At 39.8% G+C, this 17,704-nt stretch overlaps 1 protein-coding gene across 3 annotated transcripts in view; it reads right to left on the minus strand.

Moving 5' to 3' along the window:
- Stt3a (STT3 oligosaccharyltransferase complex catalytic subunit A) overlaps positions 1-17,704 on the minus strand; it is a 31,649-nt gene that overhangs the window by 9,901 nt on the left and 4,044 nt on the right. For all 3 annotated transcript variants that reach the window (XM_042280656.2, XM_076576008.1, XM_076576009.1), the window contains exons 3-11: positions 17,287-17,347; positions 12,747-12,868; positions 12,237-12,382; positions 9,071-9,161; positions 6,760-6,866; positions 5,668-5,832; positions 4,176-4,356; positions 2,641-2,796; positions 1,202-1,293 (exon numbers count right to left, since the gene is read on the minus strand). In XM_042280656.2, coding sequence (XP_042136590.1) covers positions 1,202-1,293; positions 2,641-2,796; positions 4,176-4,356; positions 5,668-5,832; positions 6,760-6,866; positions 9,071-9,161; positions 12,237-12,382; positions 12,747-12,868; positions 17,287-17,347 — 1,121 coding nt within the window. The remainder of the gene's footprint in view (positions 1-1,201; positions 1,294-2,640; positions 2,797-4,175; positions 4,357-5,667; positions 5,833-6,759; positions 6,867-9,070; positions 9,162-12,236; positions 12,383-12,746; positions 12,869-17,286; positions 17,348-17,704) is intronic.

The following is a 17,704-nucleotide window of genomic DNA, read 5'->3' on the forward strand; positions in this document are numbered from 1 at the left end:
CCAGCACACACATGGGGTAGCTCACAATAGCCTGCCTCTGGCCTCCATGGCACCTTCACTAACATGCACATACCAACACACAGATACACACACACACACACACACACACACACACACACAATTAAAACTTAGAGGGAAATTAAGACCTTGTCTCAAAAACCATAAATATAAATGACAAACTCAGCTACATGTGTCTAAATGTGTCTAGGTTCTGAAAGATAATACAAAATTTTTACTTTTTTATATACTTATTTTTGCTCATTTTGTTTTCTGAGATAGAGTCATGTTGCCCAGACCATGTAGAACCTGAACTAATGGTTCTACTTCCCAAGTGCTGGGACTACAGGTGTATGCTAATATTCCCAATAAAAATATATTTTTAATTGCTATTTCTGATTTGACAAAGTAAAAAAAGAGCTAGAGAGATGGCCCAGAAGTTAGGAGCACTATCTGCACTTTCAGAGGACCCAGTTCAATTCCCAACACTAACATAGCAGTTTATAGTCCAGTCCCAGAGGATCTAACTCCCTCTTCTGGATTCTGAGGATGCCAAGTATCCACGTGGTGTACAGACACACACTCAAACACCCATACACATAAAAAATAAATACAATAAAAAATGTTTCGGGGTTGGGGATTTAGCTCAATGGTAGAGCGCTTGCCTAGCAAGCACAAGGTCCTAGGTTCAGTCCTCAGCTCCGAATTAAAAAAAAAAAAAAAAGTTTCAAAATAGTGTAAGAAATATGTTAGTACCTTACATAAAATCCTTCCCTGTCTTAACAGCAAAGCAGTAGACAGTACTCTCAAGGCTTTAAGATAAAAAATCCACACTACAAGCTAGGGAGTGGCTTATGGTTAAGCTTCTGGCTCTTCTAGGGAACCTAGATTTGGTTTCTAGCATCTACATCAGGTTGCTCAAAATTGCCTGTAACTCCAGTTCCATGTAAATATTTTTCTTTAATCTGCTCCAATTCAATGAAGTACAAAAGTGCCTAATACAAGGTTATGAACTCAAGAAAATTAGACCCCACAAACAGTGTGAATGTCTGTGTATTCCAAAATAGGATTAACAACAGCAAGCAGCTTTGCATAATCACCAGTATTTTTTTTTTTTTTTTAAATTCAGCCAGGCAAAAAAGAACAATCAAGAAAGCACCTCGGAGTCACAGATAGTTTGGCTAGAACTGAGGGAATTCCTCACCATTACAGCTGAAAAGTACATGCTGGTCACACCATACATGATGATAAAAATCCGAGCATCAGACAGGTTACTAAAGCAGTAATAGAGGCCAACTACAAAAGAGGAAAGAAAAGTAAGCAGCTGAGCCCTGTAGACAGAAACCTACAAGGAAAAATATCTTCATTATATAACTGGGTGACTTCATACATTTACCTCAGTAATTCTAGGAATCTATTCTTAATAAAATGATGCAAAGATGTTTACTATAGTATTCTTAAATACCCAACAACCACAAATAATCTATATGTCTAGCAGAAGAGATGGTTAATTACGCTATATTTTAAGTATAAAATACATTAAGATATTACTATAAGTTATAGGTCCTTGTCCTCTTCCACATCTTTACACACTTCTATAGATGAAAAATATTTCCACAAATTCTAAATCAGCAGAAATTATTTTTCCCCAGGCCTCAGTCATGCTAGGCAAGGGTCCCACCCGACATAGCCCTAGACTTATGCCTAATCATGATCTCATTCACACTCAACAAATAAGCAAATGAATGCACCTATTAAGATGGGTTGTTTGGGCTGGGTGTGGTGTCACGTCCCAGGACTTGCAAGGAAGGTAGAGGCAGGCAGATATCTGTAAGTTTGAAGCCAGCCTGCCCTATATAGCAAGTTCCAGGTCAGCCACAAATACACAATAGACCCTGTCTCAAAATTAATTAATACTGAAAATGGGTTTTTCGTTACAACTTTTTGAGAATGTTTCACTATGTAGCCCAGAATGAACTCGAATTCACAATCCTCATGCCCCAGGCTTCCAAGTACAGACATTCATCACTGCCTCTGATTTAAAATGTCCATGGTGGTAGAACAGGTAGTAAGAACTAGCGCAAATGTACCTTTTTGTGTGTTTTTAACTTATCTCTGTTGTTTTCACCATATAAAAACCATTTTAACTACAAAAACTCAACACAGAACTTCAATATAGCCAAGAAGAAAACTAGGTAAAAGGAGAAGGGCCGGGCGGTGGTGGCGCACGCCTTTAATCCCAGCACTCGGGGGGCAGAGCCAGGTGGATCTCTATGAGTTCGAGGCCAGCCTGGGCTGCCAAGTGAGTTCCAGGAAAGGCGCAAAGCTACACAGAGAAACCCTGTCTCGGAAAAAAAAAAAAAAAAAAAAAAAAAAAGGAGAAGGAACATGCTGAGTACTAAGTTTAAGTACCCACATGGGGCAGCTCATAACTGCCCATAACTCTACCTCCAGGGTACTGGACACCCTCTTCTGGTCTCTGCAGACACCTGCACTCATATATAAATACATACACATATAGATAAAGATATTTTTAAAAACATAATAAAAATTAAATATTTAAAAAGTAAGGATGAGGGTAGTCAATATATTTGGAATCAAAGGATGATTCATATGAAGGTCACTTCAAACTGCAAAACAGACCTGGGAACATGAAGACGAGAAGCTGCAGATCAAAATAGTAGGAGGACCAGGTTGTGGGCTGGTGCTCAGACACAGACGCAATGATGGGGATGTTGTTCTTAGCGTAAGAAGGATCCAGCAGAGAGTAGAAACGCCCTGTCCAGGGAGAAATTTTTCCTGGAAGAGAAGGTAATAAATATTTCACATATAGTCCTAAAACATGAAGCTAAAATGCTAAGTAATCACAACATCCCACTTCACTGTTATTATTAGCGTGCCTGTGCAGTATGTGTGAGTATGCAGAGCAGTGGTCAAGTAAGAAGGCAACTGGTGGGAGCTGGTTCTTGCCTTCCCCCTTGTCTGAGGCAGGACCTCTTCTACTGTTTCTGCCACACCATATTCCAGACTAACTTACCTCCAAGCTTCTGAGAGATGGTACTGTCTTAGTTACCCATTTCATGAGTGCAGGTTTGTGCAAAAAGCATTTTTATCCACAACATTCCATTTGAGTGAAATTCTGAGATAAAAAAAGGACTATTTTTGCTTTACTTACCATCAGTAATATTTACAGAGTTTTGCTCCTGTTCTTTTAAACTTGAGAGTATTTTTTTCAACATAACAATTTGGTTATATCTAAACTCACAGGGGAAGAGAGTTAAGGGAAGCCTACTGGTAAGGAGGATCTTAGGCTTAATCTGGTCAAATCAAGAAATCAAGCCAGGTGGTGATGACGCACACCTTTAATCCCAGCACTCTGGAGGCAGAGGCAGGTGGATCTCTGTGAGTTCGAGGCCAGCCTGGTCTACAGAGTGAGATCCAGGAAAGGCACCAAAGCTACACAGAGAAACCCTGTCTGGAAAAAAACCAAAAAAAAAAAAACGAAAGAAATTAAGGCCAACTCCAGAATCTAAGTGAACTAGGTCCTCATCCTGCTATGAGTTAGAAAAATCAAATTAGTTCCTGAGATGTATAAGTTAAAAAAAAAAATGGAGACTGTCAACTAAACTAAATAAAACCATGATTTAGTTCCCATAGCATGAGTGCCATGACTTAAAGTATGACAAAGAGTATAAGAATTTCTACACGCCAACCAATAGAAAAAAAGAAAGCTGAAAAAAGACCGGCAAGGCAGTTCTACAAAGACACTCCGCCATGCTAAATCCAAACAGGCTAACAAACAGAAGGTTTTAAAAAGTAGGACTTTGAGGCTGGAGAGATAGCAGTTAAGAGAACTTGCTGCTCTTGCAGAGGATGGGGGCTCAGTTCCCAGCACCCACAATTGTCTACAACTCCAGTTCTAGGGGATCTGATGCCTTCTTCCGGTTTCCTCAGGGGCCAGGCACACATGGCGCATGGACATACATACAGACAAGACACCCATACACATAAAATTCATCCTTTTTAAATGCTTGACTTTAGTGCTTGAAATAAAGAAACAGAAGAGAGGAGCTTCTGTGGTGAGCAAACAAGCGTCTTTTTGGTATTTATCTTGTCTGTATTTGGTATTTATTTGTCTGTACCCATGAGTATCTAACTCTAAAGATGTGCTCCTCTACCTGTCAGCATGAGGAGTGCTCCCACGGTGAGGAGGACAAAGCCAACCAGCGAGATAACACTTCGGAAAAGAACTTCAAATTGCTGTGGATTCAACTTGCTGCGCAGATAATCTACGAAGGCATGGATCTGACAGAGACCAAACACTCCAAAGGCTGCCATGTGCTCTGATGAAAGGACAGGCTGGGGGAAGTGGGTGACATATACGGCAGTATTAGGAGCAAAACAAACAGAATGAGCTCATCCAAGACTGGCATTCTCCTGATCTACTTCAGCCCAAGGAGTCCAACGAGTTTTGAAGTTCCAAAATGAACAAGGATCAATACAGAGAAGGGCTTAATTGACCGAATATATTTTCCAAAGAATGTCTGGAGTCTAACAAAGCATACCATACACTATGACAACCCCATCTGTGCCATTTGCTCTGGTTACTTCCTTAGTGTGGCTGCAATTTTCTCCCAACTCCCTTTCACTAAAACTCATCATTTAAAATTCAATGTAACAGTCCTCTCCAAACCCGACAAATCAATAGCTCCTATGTCTCGAGCACTGATATGTCTCCTTTAGTATATAATTACTCTTTTCCACAGACCGTGGTTCACTAACTCTAGTGGGCATCATAACCAATGGGAATGTTAAAGTAGGTTGCTGAGCCCCACCTCAGAGTCGGTGACTCAAGAGGTCTCTTTTACTGTTTCATTTGGCTTGGTTTAGTTTGGTCTGGGTTCTTTTGTTTGTTTGTTCAGATCTGTTTGTTGAGACAGGGTTCCATGTATATCAGGCTGGGCTTGAACTTGACTAAAGTCCAGGATGACCTTGAATTCTTAATCCTCCTTTCTCTACAGAATCTGCATTTTTAACAAGTGTCCAGACACTATTAATGTTAATGTTCTGGAAATAACTCTCCAGAAGTACTGCTGTAGAGTATCAACAGCGTGTTTATTTCTTTCTCCAACTTCCTCAAGGACAAACATATCACTTACATTCTCTTACATCTTCCAGTGAGTAGCAAATTGCATATATTAAGTGACTAAAAATACTTGCTTATCTCTAAATAAAGATGAGAACTTTACAAAAGAAAACAAACACACAATTTCCCCTTAATTTTACCTAATAATCTGGGTAAAAGATTTGTGCTTTGCTTCCTCAAGGGCTCACCTAGGCCCCATTAGGATGATCAGAGTTCACTGGAATTTTAAACTTTTTTTAAATTCTAACTTTGATCATTCATATCAACCCTGCTTAACTAAACTGTCCCTCCTCCTCACACAAACCTAAACCAAAGAGCCATTAAATTCAAACAACATGCAGCAAATATTGATGTGCTATTAGAAGCAGATTCATAACTAATAATTCTGTTGTTTCAGTTAATAAACAGCCCAAAACAAAAATTGTAATTTATATTCTTCTTAAGAGAACCCAATCTAAATTAATCTAGTTGAAGCTACTTAGAAACATTTGGCTGCAGGAAACTCTACAAAGTCACATGCTTACCTGGAAGCCCACAAAGGAGATCTGCATAGAAAGAATGGTACCCAGGCAATAAACAGTACAGTAGGCTACGTAGATCCGATGAGAAAAACGGCCTGTCAACATTAGCACCAGGACATGAAGAGGAATCAAGTTGATCAGGAACACATAACCTCCCCATGAAGAGACCTGTGAGAAGACAGAAAAAACAGTCCCTTTGAGCAAGACTCACAGGATGCTGACACTGTGACACAATACTATCAAGCTACAGTGTTAATGTAGATGCCAATTACTGTGTCACACACAGAATCTAAGTAGAAGCAGAAAAGTAAAGAAACCCAAGGGACAGATGTAAAATTACATAGAAAAAAAGAATATATCTTAGAAAAGAAAGTTTTTAAGGGGAATACAACAAAAATATAAAATAACCAACATGTACCTATAGAAAATTCAGTAATACAGAATATGAAAAACTTTTTTATTAGCAGACTGAAAAAAAGAGAGCTAGGGATACAAGTCAGATGGCAGAGTGCTTGCCTAGCACACATGAGGCCTTCAGTTCAGTCTCAAGCATCGTATAATCCAGGCATTGTTGTACACATCTGTAACCCCAGCTCTCAGGCAGTAGAGGCAGGAGGATCAGAAGGTCATTCTCGGCTACATAGAGTTTGAGGCCTACTGGGATACATGAGATCCCATCTCAAAAAGATCTTGGGGGTGGGGGAGCAAGAAAATTTTAAAATTAAAAGTATGTAAAGAAGTAGCTCGGTAGTAAATCAGCCTAGTACAGGTTCAATCCCCTGGACCAAAAAAAAAAGAAAAAAAGAAAAAGAAAGAAAGAGAGAGAGAGAGAGAGAGAGAGAAAGAAAGGAAGGGAGGGAGGGAGGGAGGGAGGGAGGGAGGGAGGGAGGGAGGGAGGGAGGGAGGGAGGGAGGGGGAGAGAGAGAGAGAGAGAGAGAGAGAGAGAGAGAGAGAGAGAGAGAGAGAGAAGAAAGAAAGAAAGAAAGAAAGAAAGAAAGAAAGAAAGAAAGAAAGAAAGAAAGAAAGAAAGAAAGAAAGAAAGAAAGAAAGAAAGAAAGAAAGAAAGAGACACAGAGAATACATGTACATAGTTACCATGTAGAAATAAGCAAGGGCACACTTGGCAGCCCAGTAGATGGAACCAGTCTTCACTGCCTTGATCCACATGTAATAAGTAAGCAGCATGCAAAAGATAGCAATTCCTGCAGAAAATAAGACATTCAGAAGCCACACCAACACAAGTTAAGAATACTTTTCCAGGAGCTGAGCCTTTAATCCCAGCACTCAGGAGTCAGAGGTAGGTGGATATCTGAGTCTGAAGCTAACCTGGTCCAGAGTGAAATCCAGGACATCCAGAGCTATACATAGAAACCCTGTCTCAAAAAAACAAACCAAAAACAAAAAAAACTACATTTTTAGGGACTGGAAGACGGCTCAGTGGTTAAGAACAAATACTGCTGTTGTTAGAAGAACAAAATGTGGTTCCTAGCACCCACATTTGGTGGCTCACAACTACCTATAACACTAGATCCAACTCCTCAGGCACCTGCACTTACACACATACAATCAGAACAGTCTGGAACACACTATCTAGAATCACATTTCTAAACTACTATTCAGTACAAGTATAATTTTAGGCAAATTATTTTATGTCCCTTTGCCTTTGCTTCCCATAAGAAGAAATCTGAGTATAATTTTCTTCCCCCAGTGCTAGAGATTAAACACAGGGCCTCATGCATGCTAGGCAAATCTTACCTCCTGAACTGCACCTCTAGTCCACAGAGTCTACAGTAAATATCTACTTATTAAAATCATTGTAAAGACAGATGCAGTGCAGATAAAGCACCTGGAATAGTTACTAGAATATAGAAAGCAACCAGTAAATATTGGTCCTAACACTATTTTATTTGTAGGCATTTAGTCTTACGTATATACAAAGCTATATGCATGTTAATAAAGGCAGACTTTTTACTTGGAATGTGCTGTCCTTAATAGTTGACTAATGGATGACCTGGGGCTATATCTATAAGACAGAACACGTGTCTAGCATGCCCAAAGCCCTAAATTCAATCTACAGTTCCACCACCACCTGACTCCCCACCCCCTGGAAAAAAAAAATTGCCTCATGAAATTCCCAAATATGGATCCAGATCAATTTCCACCACTTCCAAAAGACTTTCCTTTGATTCCCAAAACCAAATACATTTCTCTTTACATGACATCCCCAAAGCACAATGTTCGAGAGCTTTAACTTTTTGTTGTTGTTTAGTTTTGTTTGTTTGTGCTAGGTAGCACAGGTTGGCCTGAAATTCACTATGTAGCCAAAGCTAAACTCATACTCACTATGAAGCCCACACTGGACTTGAACTCAACATCTTCCATTTTCACTTTGAATGCTAGGATTACCATAATATGAGCATCAGTCCAGCTTTGAAGTTTTTTAAATTGTTTTTATTTTCTGGAACAATGACTCATGTAGCCCAGGCTGGCCTCAAAATCACTATATAGTCAAGGATGGCCTTGAACTCATCTTCCTGCTTAAATGACAGGATTACAAATATATGCAACCATACTCAGTTCGAGTTATTTATACAGGTCCATTACTATATTATTTAACAGATTATGGGACATCTATCATCTATCCCTTAAATTTCTTAATTATAACACAAAATAATCTAATTTATTATCTATCTTTATAATAACTAACATTATGTTTTCCCAATATGTTTCAACAAAAATATGTCAAGAAAAGTCACTGTAATTTTAAAGAAACACTAGGAAAATTAAGAACAACAATCATAATGTTAAAACAACAGTTAAATGTGAGTCCAGAGAGTAAACAAAGGTCTGTTAAGAAGTTTCCAGCTATGGCTGATGAGACTGCTCAGCTAGCTCAAGTAGCACTTGCTATCAAGTCTGATGACCTGAGTCTAATCCCTGGGAATCACAGGGAAGAACAGAAGAGAATTAACAGCTTCAAGCTGTCCTCTGACCTTGACATAAAAGCATGTATAAGCATGCATGCAGATACACACAGTAAACAGGTATTAATTTTTTAAAGTTCCCAGCTACCTCTCGAGAAGAGTATCTTGTCCAAGATCCTTTCCTGCCTATTCCTAATCTTCTTACCAAGTCCAATTTTATTACTGCTAAGCAATAGAGATGAACCCAAATTCAGCGCCTTGTGAAATTTCAGTAGATAATAAAGCGAACAGCATTCACCAGGTGTAGTGGCACATGCCTTTAATCCCAGCACTTGGAAAGCAGAGACGGTGGATCTCTATGAGTTCAAAGGCAGACTGGTCTCTACAAAGCAAGTTCCAGGACAGCCAGGACTACACAGAGAAACCCTGTCTCAAAAAAACAGAACAACAATAAAAATCCATTTCGGCACTCTAAATCTTACCTTCGTTGTCATAAGAGCCAGCTACAGACCGAGAAATATACCCAGGAACTACAGCAATCATGGCAGCAGCAAGAAGACCAGCTCCTGCATCCTGAAGAAAAAGAAATTAACATGGATACACCCCTAAGAGAACTGAGTACCCACAGTCTATTCTCTTTATAAGGGGCCCAGTGAGGGTTCAAAAATTTCCACTGTCAATATGAGATGCTAGAAATGCACACAGCACAAGAAAGCCAAAAACTTCATAGTCAATTCCGCATGAGAACACCAAATCTAATGCTGAGTACAAATATGCTGAGACAGATACACCATATGGAATATGGACTCTGATGTATGATGGAAAGACCTGTAATATCAGCAGATGAGGCAAGAGGATTACAAACCCAAGACCAATACAGCACGATCCTTTCTAAAAGCAAAAGAAAGAGTAGGAGGAGAGTAATTAGAGATATAACTCAGTTGACAGGGTATTTATGTGCCCAGCAAGCATGAAACCCTGGTTTGATCCCTAGAACCACATACACCAAGCATGGTGGGACATGCCTATAATCTCAGCAGACATTCAAGATCATCCTTGGCTACACAGTGAGTTCAAGATTAGCTTGGACTACATAGTAGCCTGCCCCAAAACAATAATAATACTGATAATAATAGTAAAAATCCCATGAGCTGTCAAAACCAGAGCCTGCTTGGGTATGGTGGCACACACCTTTAACCTCAGCACTCCAGAGCTAGAGGCAAAAGCAGGTAAATCTCTGTGAGTTTGAGATCAGCCAGGACTATACAGTGAGACTCTGTCTAAAATAAATAAATAAAAGCCAGAATTTGCACCAGAATGGACTATTTAGCTACAAGTATCACAGACTTTTTAGTTCCCTCCTCTAACAGTAACTATACATCACAAAAACGCCAGTTCTACAAGAATAAAGTTATTATTTAACTTTAAAAGAAAACAAAAAATTGGGCATGATAGCAAACACATGTAATCCCAGCACTTGGAAAGTGGAAACAGGAAGATAGCGATTCTGAGACCAGCCTGGGCTCCATAGGAAAATCCTATCTCAAAAACAACAACTCAACAAAAAAGTGTCGATCTACCTAGACTGAGGATGTCAGGAGGTTAGACTATAAAGTTAGAGAGTTACCAGCCAACTTTTAAAGTTAAAAAAAAAGAGAGAGAGAAACAAAATAAAACCATATTCAAAATATAAGAAAGTAAATAAATAGTAAGGTTTGTTTGTTGATGATCACACCAAAGGATAAAAAGTCCTCCAAACTGACCCTGGCTTCTCAAGCCCTCCTGCTAGCTTGTCATCTCTCAGGAACCCCCCTAACACTGCAGCCACAGAGTAAGAATAGAGTCCAAAGAATCAAGTCAACAAGAAACCTGAAAAAAGAGAATCAGCATTATCAAGCCAAAATGCTTAAGAATTTCAAAAATTTTTTTTTTTAATGTATCAACAAAAAATTGCTAAGTGCCTATTTCCAGTAGAAATAACCACTTTGGAAAACATGTAGTTTTTTTCCCCTCTTCTTCCTCACATTGGTGAGGGATTCAAAATCTAAACATGTCAATTTTACATGTTAACTGCTGATTTTTTTCTTTACATAGCAATTTGTCCTTAAAAAAACAGACAGCTACAAATGATAATAAAGCACATATTCCCCACTAATTCAGTTCAACAAATGTCTTTAACCTCTGGCTCCCCATTGTGTAAAAATTTCTAATTTCCTTCAAGAGCTAACAAGCCACCCTAAAGAGAAGCTCCTTAAAACTAAGGATGTTCTGGCTGGGCAGTGGTGGCTCACGCCTTTAATCCCAGTACCTGGGAAGAAGACGCAGGCAGGTCTTGGTGAGTTCGAGGCCAGCCTGGTCTATACAGCAAGTTTCAAGACAGCCAGCACTACATAAAGAAACCCTGTCTCGGGACACTTGGCTCAGTCTGGGAGGAAGGGACTGGACCTCCCTGGACTGAGTCTACCAAGTCGATCACAGTCCTCGGGGGAGGACTTGTCCTGGAGGAGATGGGAATGGAGGGTGGGCTGGGGGTAAGGGGAGGGCGTGGGAGGGGGGAGAATAGGGGAACCCATGGCTGATATGTAGAACTGAATGGTATTGTAAAATAAAAAATATATATCACAAAAAAAAAAAAAAAAGAAACCCTGTCTCAAAAAAAAAAAAAAAAAAAAAAAAAAAAAAAAAAAAACTAAGAATGTTCTAAAGCAATGGTTCTCAATCTTCCTAATGAGGCGACCCTTTAATACAATTCTTCATGTTGTGGTAACCCCTAACCATAAAATTATTTTTGTTGCTACTTCATAACCATATTTTCGCTACTGTTATGAATTGTAATGTAAATATTTTTGGAGATAGAGGTTTGCCAAAGAGGTCACAAGCAACAGGTTAAGAACCTGTTATAAAGGGAAGTATTCCGCCCTTCAGAAAGAAAACAACTTAAAAGCTTTAGGAAGTCCCTAAAACAAACCAGATTCACTAGGCCCCTGGCTCCCCATTTTATATAAACAGTAACTGCTCAGAGATACTCTCAGATAAGTAGAGCAGCCTAGAAGAGGCCCAGACCTGCCAACCCGCATGGAAGAGGCCCAAACAAAGTGAGCTGCCGGAAGAGACATTCCAGTCTGTCAAGCTGCTTGCAACTCATGCAGTAAGCCCTGGCCTTCCAGCTTTTATGAGATGTCACCCATGCTGAGGTGGCTTTTGTTGATGTAGCTGTCACTTTTGAGTCATTTCCACTTTAAGTAACCGTAATAAAAATTTATCAGTTCCGCCGGGCGGTGGTGGCGCACGCCTTTAATCCCAGCACTCGGGAGGCAAAGCCAGGTGGATCTCTGTGAGTTCGAGGCCAGCCTGGTCTACCAAGTGAGTTCCAGGAAAGGCGCAAAGCTACACAGAGAAACCCTGTCTCGAAAAACCAAAAAAAAAAAAAAAAAAAAAATTTATCAGTTCCAAGCTGAACTTTGGGGGTATCCTTAGTTGGTCTGTCATTGGTTCCCTATCTGGGGTGAATAGATATTTGTACATCTCCCCTGTAAGTTTCACAACATTCCCCAACCTTTTAAGGCTCTAGATTCCTCCACCTCTCCAACATCTACTAGAGATTCCACAACATTCGGTCCCAAGCTTCCTGTCACTCAAATCCTTTACCTTGAGCTCTTTGGTAAGATGGTATGTAACGATGGTGGTAAAGGAGGAGAAGAGAGGGGCCAGGAAAACACAGACATTCCTAATGTCAATGGTGATATGGAAAAAATGCAGTACGTGGTAGATTGCAGCAGAGGTGATCATTAAGCCTGAAACAGGAAAAAGTAATCCCATTAGGTTGTCCTGGTAAGAAAATAAAAAGAAAAGTGTCAATCCAAATTTCAATAAAGTAACAACACAGGTCTTAACAAACCACTAGAAATACTATCATAGCAATTGTACTAAGTTTCTACACTTCTCTGCTAAGGATTCTCTCCAGAATGTGTAAGACATCCTCCCCTCCTCACATCTCCACTATCCCACCCATGTTCTCTATAAGACCCACTTTTGGAAATCTATAATCAGAAAGAAATTACAAGTATCCTGAAGTGAAGCAGACAGAAATAAAGCCGTTTCACGGCATACAAACACCACACTGTCCTTACAAACACAACAAATCCTGTCCCTCCTCACCTGGGTAAATTGTTCCTCCAATGATTCGGCCCAAAGGGTACCAGGCCCGGTCATCAAACCAGTTATGGAATTTATAAAACCCCTCCTCAGCCAGAAACCGGGTAGTCCGATAATTAAAGTACCTAGAACAAGAAAGAAAAGCACCATGTCCCCCCACATCTCTGTACTCAGAGTGTCCTACTTTGCAAAGAGCTTGGTTTTCAGATTATGCCACTAAGGAACACAGCCTTGTGTGAATAAAGTTTATTGCCAAAAATTATGTCATGAAAATCATTTATACTAACTTAAGTCTCTATTTCTATTCTACACTTGTATCAATTAAAGCACTGCTTTTCTCCAAAGGAAATGAACTTGAAGTCTAATGTCCATACAAAGCACTCAAACGGGATACTTCAGCAGGCCAGGCTGTGGCAGATAATAAAGCCAGCAAAAGAATTCAAGCACCCAGAAGGCAAGACCTCTAAAGCATGAGATTTGACCCTTTTCAAGTGACAAACATTTTGTTCCTCTACCACACACAAGAACACATGGACACCTCTAGGTAATGAACATCTATAAAGATATTAGTATAACACTATATGCAGGATGGGAAAAAATTTAACCCACATGATAACAAGAACTTCCTAATGAGTGCTTAACCTTCTAACAAGGTCCATTCATGGTATTTCAAATACGTCTGACATCACCTACACTGCAGCATACCTAACAGTATACATTACATATAAAGTACAGGGTGAGAAATGTTAAAAATTATACATGGAAGAAGTTTTTTAGAGCCAGGCTGTGTAAGCACTTCCCTAAATGAAAAAGAAAGGGGAGGTGGAGCAAAACCAAATAAATAAATGGGTCTCCAACCATGGATAATCACTCCCTAGCCCACTTCCTTAACTCTATTTTTCTCCTTGGTCAGTCAAGTTTTGGCAGCTGAGGTAAGGAGAAGCAGCAGATGGCGTAAAGCTCTACCCTTCTGTTCCTCACGAAGAAATGTTATTCTGGTAACTGTCAGAGGTACAGAAAAGATGAAGGTTCTAGAAGGCAGTCAGCGTGTGTTATAATCATGTCCACTATCTACCAGTAGGAGGCGGACTAAGAAAGAAGCGTAAATTAGTGAACTAAGATCAGCTCTGGGCATGGTTCCTCCTTAGAAAAGGAATAGTCAGATCATTTGTACAGTGTCTTCCAGTTCTACTACAGACACTTTTTCGCCCTGATTAGCTCACCTCAATATTCACCTATCTGGAGGGTCTAAGAATGAAGCTCTAACAGTTAGATCAAGAAACAAAACAAAGATGTGGGCCTGGTGGCACAAGACTGTAATTCCAGCATCTGGGAGATGGAGGCAGGAGTATCAGGAGTTCAAGGTCATCCTCAGCCAGCTACAGAGCAGATTAGAAGCTACCCTGAACTACATAAAACCCTTTCTCAAAAAAGAAAGAAAATGATATAAGTGTTGTGTTTTCATTTCTGTTCTATGATAAAATACCCTGACAAAAAACAGTAGGGGTTTGAGGGAGGAAAGAGAGTGGAGAAATGACTTAACTATATTTTAATTTTTTGTTTTTAGTTGCAAAACAAAAAAAGTAAAGTACTTAGACTAAGACAAAAAAAAAAAAACAAGGGGAAAAAGTAAGTATTTGGCTTACAATTCCAGGTTACAGTCCATGCTAGCAAAGAAGTTGAAACAGCAGGTTACATCCACAGTCAACAGCAGAGAAATGAACACATACAGGCCAGCCGGCCTGCCTGCCTGCCAGTCTACCTGCTTGCTTGCTCTCTCTCTCTCTCTTTAACTGTTCAGGACCACTTGCCCAGGGAATGACTCCACTTACAATGGGGCTGGGTCTTCCTCCTTAATGAAAAATCCAGACAATCCCCCACAAATAGGCCCACAAGGCAACCTGATTTAGACTCTGCCTGGGCCTGGTGTAGTGGCATACACTTTTAGTTCCAGTGCTTAGGAGTAGAAGCAAGCAGACCTCTGTGAGTGTCAAGGCCAGCCTGGTCTACATAGAGTTCCAGGACAGATAGGGCTGCAAAGTAAGAACCTGTCTCAAAAAACACACAAAACCTCTCTTCTCAGGAGATTTTAGAGTCAAGTTGACAGTCAAAACTAACCAGCATAAGATGGGCAGTGGTGGCACACGCCTTTAATCCCAGCACTTGGGAGGCAGAGGCAGGCGGATCTCTGTGAGTTTGAGGCCAGCCTGGTCTACAGAGTGAGATCCAGGGCAGGCACCAAAACTACACAGAGAAACCGTCTCGAAAAACAAAAAAAAAAAAAAAAAACCTAACCAGCACAGTAAATCTTCTCATTCATGAGAAAAAAAAAATGTAAATTGATTTCAAAGCTCCCCAAAGAAAATATCTATAATACCTCCAAGTTCTTTAAAATACCTATATAAAACAAAATGACAAGTCTACAAACCAAGTACAGGCCTTGAATGTTTTAAGCAATGTTACCAAATATGAATGAGCTGTTTTTTTTTGTTGTTTTTTTTTTTTTTTTTTGGTTTTTCGAGACAGGGTTTCTCTGTGTAGCTTTGCGCCTTTCCTGGAGCTCACTTGGTAGCCCAGGCTGGCCTTGAACTCACAGAGATCCGCCTGGCTCTGCCTCCCGAGTGCTGGGATTAAAGGCGTGCGCCACCAACGCCCGGCCGAATGAGCTGTTTTTAAATATTCAAAAACTAAAGAATCTAGGACTCTGGCTTCTATATTTCCTAAGACTCAACTTTAGGCAATAATGACAATGACCTCAGTCTGTGGAATCAGACAAATCCACATTCAAATCTAGGTTCCCACCTAGTAAATGTGTAACTTTGGACACAGTCCCAGTCTTCTCATTAACAGAAAAAAAAACTGTACCTGTATTTCACTGAATTGTTTTAAGGATTTAAAGACAATCTGTAAAATAGTGCTCAAAAGAAAAAAAGAAAGATGCTTAGAAAATGTTAAGTTTAAAAACAAAAAAAAAAGTTTTATTTATTTGGAAGTATGATGATATATTGTGTACCCTAATAAACTTGCCTAGGGATCAGAGGACAGAGCAGCCACTGCATTAGACACAGAGCCAGGCAGTGGTGGCTCACACCTTTAATCCCAGCACTTATTCTCATGCCTTGACTTGAGAAGCCCACATGTCTTTAATCCCTTTAATTTAATATGGCAGGGCAGAGAAAGGTATATGAGGCACGAGCAAACAGGAACTCACTCTTTCAGGCTGAGGATTTCATAGAGGTAGGAACTAGTGGCTGGCTGTTCTGCTTCTCTGATCTTTCAGCTTTCACTCTGATATCTGGCTCTGAGTTTTTTGTTGAAAGACCATCTAAGATTGAACAATGACAGGGAGGTGGTATCTTGCCAGGAGAGTAGAGGACAACTTTTGAGAATTAACTCTTTCCTTCCACAGTGTGAGTGCTGGGGGTCTACCTCAATCCTAACAGCAAGTGCCTTTACTCAGTGCGCCATATCACTGTCCCAGTTCAGGGTTTTTTCAGATAGGGTCTTCCAATGTAGTCCTAGATAGCCTCGTACTTACTATGTGGCCAAAGCTGGTCTCCAGCTTGCCACAACCCTCTTGCATCTTGACCCCTAGAGTACTGAAGTTATAGGCATGTACCATCATGCCCAGCTAATGGTATTAATACTAACTGAGGGTTTCACCCTATCTTTTTCAATCTAATAAACAAAATCTTAGACTTTTTATTATGTGTTTATGCATGTGTCTGAGATGTCAGAAGCCTCAGACCCCCTGGAGCTGGAGTTACAAGTGGTAGTGAGCCATCTGACATGGGAGCTGGGAACTAAATTTCAATCCTCTGCAAAAGCAGTACATGCTCTTAACCATAGAGCCAACTCTCCAGTCCCAGGTTGGCTTTTGTTTGGTTTGGTTTTTCTGAGATAGGATCTCACTACATAACCTTATAGTCTTAGCTAGCCTAGAACCTACTATGTAAACCAGGCTGGTCTTGAACTTAAAGAGATACACCTGCCTCTTCCTCCCAAGTGCTGGGATTAAAGGAATGTGCCACCATGCCCAGATTTTTTTATTTTATTTTATTTTCCCAATACTTTTTAGATAGACTCTCACTATACAGCCCAGGATTATAGGCATTTGCCACAATACCCAGCTCTCATAGTTTTTAACATTTTTAGTGCCTTCAAATTTAACAACAAGCCCAATTTCTACTGTATAAATAAATAAATAGGAAAGGAAGTTATGATCTCAAGTTCATGACTTGTGATATTCTTAATAGTCTTAAATATAGTCCAGGATCCTTTCCTTTATGTGTATTACTGTTCTTGATCAAAAAAAAAAAAAAAAAAAAAGGTAGATTTCTCTTAGCCTAGCCAGACCTCAAGTAAGCAGGCTTAACAGCAAAGTCTATTGCATTGTTTGAGTTGACAATACTCACTTGGAAAACTTGAAGGAGTCATCTTTTAAATGTACTGAAAATACACTTCCATTACTGATAACTGATTAGAATTTAAACCCAAAAACTTCAACACCTCCAGAAGGAAATATCAGAGCAAAGGTACTCACGGATCAAACTCATGGATAACACTTTCAAATCTCAGGACAGCAAAGAGACGAGTAGAAAATGCTGCAAAGTCCAGAGAATAAATGTTTTCATTGGTAACATTCCATTAAAGAACAGAAGATAAACAGCAGCACTATGGAGAAACTAAAGTTATCTAGCACTAGAGTCACAGAGAATACAGAATAGTTCTCAAATAAAGTCTCCATCCATTTCTCCCCACCTAGAAGAAACGAGTCTGACCAAACCATCTACGTTTTTTTCACTTCAATGGGATTCATTTAACTGTTGTATTACACAAAGCCTGTCCGATCACATTTACCTAATACCGAATTTGGTGACTTTTACATATACTGACCCTTTTACATATACACACACCCCTTACCTTAGTCTTGGAACAAACAAAGAGATATGTCAAGTAAG

The sequence above is a fragment of the Peromyscus maniculatus genome, chromosome 7, assembly GCF_049852395.1.
Source record: "Peromyscus maniculatus bairdii isolate BWxNUB_F1_BW_parent chromosome 7, HU_Pman_BW_mat_3.1, whole genome shotgun sequence".
NCBI classification, from domain to species: Eukaryota; Metazoa; Chordata; class Mammalia; order Rodentia; family Cricetidae; genus Peromyscus; species Peromyscus maniculatus.